The following is a 6,000-nucleotide window of genomic DNA, read 5'->3' as shown; positions in this document are numbered from 1 at the left end:
TTATCCATATCTTTTTCTGGTGAGGTCTCCAGAACTGGACACAGTATTCCAAATGGGGTCTCACCAGCACTCTATACAGCAAGATCACAATCTCCCTCTTCCTGCTTGTTATACCTCTAGCTATGCAGCCAAGCATTCGACTTGCTTTCCCTACTGCCTGACTGCACTGTTCACCATTTTGAGACTGTCAGAAATCACGACCCTTAAATCCTTCTCTTCTGAAGTTCTTGCTAACACATACAATACTCAGATTGAGGATTCCTTTTCCATAAGTACATTATTTTTACATTTGGAAACGTTAAACTGCAGTTTCTATTGCTTTGACCACTTAGAATAGAATACCAGATACCATTTCTGACAGATGAAAGCCTCCAGCTCTCACATCTTGAAGAAGTAACAACAGGGTATCTTGAATAGAAGTTAGAGTTATTCACATTGAAAAGAAAGATTTTTCATCTTAACAGACAAGCACATTTGCAATAATCATTAGCTGACTTCTTCATTATTATTTAATCTTTGTTGTTAGTTGCAAAGTCATTTCTGACCCATCGTGGTCCCCTGGACAACATTCCCCCAGGCCTTCGTCCTCTACCATCCTCATCCATTTAAGGTCATTCCGATTTCTTCAATAACTCCAGCCAGCCACCTCGGTCTCTGACGTCCCCTTCTTCTTTTGCCCTCAATTGTTCCCAGCTCTTCTCCAGTGGGTATTTATTATGGCCTTATTAGTAAAAAGAAAGAAGGAAGGAAGGAAGATTATATTTTAACCTTGGAAATAAATAGAAATTCATATCAGAGAAAAAAGGAAGGAAGGAAGGAAGGAAGGAAGGAAGGAAAAGGAACAAACATATTTTAATTTTGGAAATAAATAAAACATATCAGAGAAAAAAAGGAAGGAAGGAAGGAAGGAAGGAAGGAAGGAAGGAAGGAAGGAAGGAAGGAAGGAAGGAAGGAAGGAAGGAAGGAAGGAAGGAAAAGGAACAAACATTTTAATCTTGGAAATAAATAAAAAATCATATCAGAGAAAAAAAGGAAGGGAGGGAGGGAGGAAGGAAGGAAGGAGCATAACAAATTAACAGAGTTGAAAGGGACTTGAAGGTCATCTAGTCCAACCTCCTGCTTAGGCACCTCTAGGCCACAGCAGCTGGAAGGGAAGGAGGGAAGGAAGGAAGGGAGAGAGAGAAGGAGGGAGGGATCCTTATGTTGTCCAAAGACAGAAATTAAATTTAACCCAATTCAGCATGCTTGGGTTTTCCTAAAGTGGCTCAGGATTTTAACTTATTGGCTCGTTCTGGATTTGGAGATACGGTTGGACGATCTGGTAGATCCTTGATTGATTGCCAATAGGTAAGATGCATCCCGCCTTGTACCCAGGAAACTACAGAAATCAATGGAAACATGTTCACCAATTAAGTCATATTTTTTTTCTGTAAGAAATGTCTCTAGAACAAATTCGTCTGGAATTGTGCCTGAAGGGAAAAAACCCGCAGCATTGCACCATTTAACTGAAAGGATGTGAACCGCAGTCTATCACCTTAAGACTCAAATTTTTCACACCTCACTTACTGGATCAATTTGTCCCCCAAAGCAATTTACACCAACCAGCCGTTTACTGATCAACCAGCAGAATTCTGTTGTGTATCGGGCTCTCAGACAAATCGTTGAAATGTTTTTTTCCCTTCATTTTGCAAAATTATTGAGAAATAACTATATAGCTCGACCGTTCGCTCCAGGGAAATAGGTTCCCATAATCGCCTCTTTTCAGTCTCTGTTCTACCTCAGCCTACCCAGTGGTCTGCCGGGCTCTCTGGTAGGAGCCTCCTGAAAATTCACGGGTACAAATTTCAGACACACACACGTCTGAAAATTCAAAACAATCTTCTTTATCACAAAATGCAAAAGAAAACAAAGCACCCTTTTTGTATTGCAAAGAGCACTCGTCCCCAAAACAAACTGGTAGGCTGTACAATTCCCTTAATCAGTCCTTAAGTACTTAGCTAGCAGCTGTGAAGAAACTTCACAGCCCTCCTTCTTCCCACGGAGTGAAACACACACACTTTGATCTGCTTTGGTTTCAAAGGCATGGAAAATCAACAAAGTCCGGAAAGCAGCAAGACACGATCGATCCTGAAGAACTGCGATCAGATAATCTTCCACAATGGCCAAGCCCACATGCTGCTATTTGTATCAGCAGCTCTAATTGCTGGAGCCCCACCCAAACACAGGTGGCCTCTCTTATCTCCTGTAATATGTCCTCAATTGGTCTCTTCTACGCATAACTCTGCGCCTGCGTGGGTCCAAGACTTCCGCATCAGAATCGACCGAAGATAATGGAGATTGGCTTCCTGGGCTGTGTGCCAAGCCCCTCTCTTCCAAGTCACCCCCATCTTCTTCTTCGTCCAAGGAAACTGCACTACCTGACTCTGTCGGCAATAAAACAGGCCTATGACATGTTGACGTTTCCCCTGCATCCACCTCCACATTCCTTGGGGCAGGAGCTAGGCCAGAGCCAACCATAACACCCAGCTTGAAAACAAAGGAGGAATCTATGCAGAGATATTTCAAATCTTTATACACAAAGTCTCATTTACAAGCTAAAGTCGTGCATGTGATAAATCTTGGCAGTTTCTCAATGAGGTTAATTAATAATAATAATTTATTAGATTTGTATGCCGCCCCTCTCCGAGAATTTGGAGCGGCTCAGAACAATACACCATGTGCAAATCTAATGTTAAAAAACAATTTTAAACCCTTATTATAAAAAGAAAAACAATCACACAACCTAACCCACCATACATAAACCATAATAGCTAGGGGTATATCAGTTTCCCCATGCCTGTTGACATAGGTGGGTCTTTGAAAGCTTTCGAAAAGCAAGGAAGGTGGGGACAGTCCTAATCCCTGGGGGGAGTTGGTTCCAGAGGGCCGGGGCCACCACAGAGAAGGCTCTTCCCCTGGGTCCCACCAGACGGCATTATTTAGTCGGCGGGACCCGAAGAAGGCCAACTCTGTGGGACCTAATCGGTCGCTGGGATTCGTGCGGCAGAAGGCGGTCAATCCCGAAGGTATTCTGGTCCGATGCCATTAAGAGTTCTGCATCTGCTGCCCATCACTGGTTGAGGGTCACCACAACATGAGGAACTGTATTAAGGGGCCGCGGCATTAGAAAAGTTGAGAACCGCTGCTCTAAATTAATGCCACCTGTACTGGCTTTGCTTTGGCTGTTTCTTATTTCCCAAACCTCGTGCAAAAAAAGCACCTTGGCTTTTTAGACTCAGGAGTCCTTCTCACAACTCGTGTGGCGAGAGGTTAAAACTAATTAAAATCACCCGGAGATCCTTTAAAGCTTATCTTAATTTAAAACGGGACCTAATTTATAAACTTAAGCAAGGTTGAAAAACACAAAGTCCTTCCACAACCTTGAAGCGGAAGAATGAAATATACCTCACACAAAATAGGCATAATGAATTCGGTTGGAAACAAAGAGGCACAGATACAGTATATATAAAGCTGAGGTAAAAATGGAAACAAATGTAAATAAAAATTGTTGCCATTCGGTCCTTCCTCTTTTGTGATCTGAATGACCTTCTACATCCAAATGGCAACTATTTTTATTTACATTTGTTTCCATTTTTACCTCAGCTTTTTACAATTTCAGGGGCGGATTCCCGATCCTGCCGCAGCTCTTGGTGACCAGCGGAAATGCGTGAATGTCCAGTGTGCATACACATTTCTCAAAATGAGATGTTGCTCCTGTGCATGCGGGGAAGCACATTTTGTGAGGAGATGCCCGGGCACGTGAGATTTCAGTGAAAAATTGCCAAAATATCTCTCGCGTACACATTCTCTCACAATATTTTGCTTCTTGCGCATGCACAGAAACCAATCTCGCTCCGACATGCGCGCCCACACACCAGTCACCTGGATCTGCGCATGCAGATTGGTTTCCCGCTACTGGCGCGCTGTTACCTCCCTCCCCATCCATTTAGGAACCCAATACTGACCATTTCCCTCGAGAAGAGCAAGGATTCAATGGGGAATTTGCCGCCCGTGTCATCTCGCACAATCAAGCGAAAATAAGCATTTTCATGGCTTACTAGAGCAATTTGGCTAAGGGGGAAAGGAAGGCAGATCACACGGAGAGAACAGAACGGTTTTTTTTTTCCTGGTTACCACCTGCCTCATTAGTGGAAGTCAATCAAACCTTTTCATTGAAGATGTCAAATCTGTACCCTTTGCTGAAGGGAGGACACCTTTTCTCCGAGTTAAGACCTCAGGATCGAGGTCCAAAAACGTGCCACCAGAAAAAAAAAGTCACTGGGGAGTGTATGGATGTAACAAACATACGAACAAGAGTTGGAAGGGACCTTGGAGGTCTTCTAGTCCAACCCCCTGCTTTGGCAGGAGACCCTACTCTACTTCAGATAGGTAGTTATCCAACATCTACTTAAAAACTTCAGTGTTGAAGTATTCACAACTTCTGGAGGGAAGCTGTTCCACTGATTAATTGTTCTGTCAGGAAATTCCTCCTTAGTTCTAGGTTGCTTCTCTCCTTGTTTAGTTTCCACCCATTGCTTCTTGTTCTACCCTCAGGTGCTTTGGAGAATACCCCGACTCCCTCTTCTTTGTGGCAACCCCTGAGTTATTGGAACACCATTATCATGTCTTCCCCAGTCCTTCTTTTCATTAAACTAGCCATGCCCAGTTCCTGCAACTGTTCTTCATATATTTTCTAATCATCTTTGTTGCTCTTCTCTGCACAATTTATAGAGTCTCAACATCCTTTTTGCATCGTGGTGACCAAAACTGAAGAAATGTGGCACTTACCAAGGCCTTATAAAGTGGTATTAACTCTTCACGTGGTCTTGATTCTCTCCCTCTGTTGATGCAGCCAAGAACTGTGTTGGCTTTTTTGGCAGCTGCTTCACACGGCTGGCTCATAATTAAATGCTTGTCCACTAGGACTCCAAAGTCCATCTCACAGTTACTACTGTTGAGCAAGGTACCACACATATATTGTGCATTTTGCTTCATGTTGTCCAAGACATCTCACAAATTTAACTTAATATAATTTAATTTATTAGACTTATAAGCCACCCAACCTCTTGCAGACTCGGCTATATAAATATCTTTAAAATCTTTAAAAATAAGACAGGCTCCTCACTTCTCTAACAGTGCAATGGGGAAAAATACACAGGCCCAACGCATCCATTTCATAATTTTCACGGCAGACCGGGAATTCATATTTGTACAATATAATCATTGTAATCTACAGTGGCGCAGTGGCCTGGAGGTGGCGCTCTCGCCTCGCAGTCAGGAGGCTGTGAGTTCGATCCTAGGTAGAGACAGACATTTCTCTGGACACATTGAGAATATATCTGCAGAATGAAACTCCACATTGGCGACAGGGAAAGGCATCCAGCCAGTAAAACACTCTGCTAGCCCAGACTCCACCCTGCAAGGGATCATGGGGTCATTAAAATCATTATAATCTACAACACTTCTGGTTCTTCAAAGGAAAGAAAAGACTTTTTTTTTGGCTAACAAAAAAACAAAAACCTGGATTCGACGTATTAAAAAGAGAATATCAATCCTAACTTTTTTGCATCGTGGTTTTACACTTCCAGGATAATATTCCCCGGATACCATGAATGAGATTTGAAGGCCAGAGGTTGGATTTAAGTATGAATTCCTCCAAACGGCGTCTTCAGATCTGCCGAAACTTTATTAAACGAGCCCAAAGTTTGGTTTCTGTGCTGTAGTTTCCCCTACTAATGGGAAAAGCAAGATGTTTTTTATGTGGCCTTTAAAAAGGTGCGGTGAAAATGTCTTTAATTCTTCCTGCTTGATTCCAGCAGATCCTTGGCTTCGTTGATTTTGGTGGCCAGGTATGGAGAGCCACCTTAGGAGGGAAAAAGAAAGAAAGAAAGAAATCAGACGCTGGAACCGAACCTAATAATACTTACGGTCATTAGTTGTGGGAAAGAGATTTTATATACA

At 42.7% G+C, this 6,000-nt stretch overlaps 1 protein-coding gene across 2 annotated transcripts in view; it reads right to left on the bottom strand.

The window, feature by feature from the left end:
- Nucleotides 1-486: 486 nt before the first annotated feature.
- DNAJC15 (DnaJ heat shock protein family (Hsp40) member C15) overlaps nt 487-6,000 on the bottom strand; it is a 35,194-nt gene continuing 29,680 nt past the window's right edge. Inside the window, exon 6 of one of the 2 annotated variants that reach the window (XM_070751392.1) lies at nt 487-721. In XM_070751392.1, coding sequence (XP_070607493.1) covers nt 612-721 — 110 coding nt within the window. In that variant the 3' untranslated portion in view covers nt 487-611. Of the gene's footprint in view, nt 722-5,056; nt 5,903-6,000 lie in introns of those variants that run through there. The other variant, XM_070751393.1, reaches the window with a different exon arrangement.

The sequence above is a fragment of the Erythrolamprus reginae genome, chromosome 4, assembly GCF_031021105.1.
Source record: "Erythrolamprus reginae isolate rEryReg1 chromosome 4, rEryReg1.hap1, whole genome shotgun sequence".
In the NCBI taxonomy this organism is placed as follows: domain Eukaryota; kingdom Metazoa; phylum Chordata; class Lepidosauria; order Squamata; family Dipsadidae; genus Erythrolamprus; species Erythrolamprus reginae.
The sequence above is the reverse complement of the archived record's forward strand: the minus strand, read 5'-3'. Positions and strand labels throughout refer to the sequence as shown.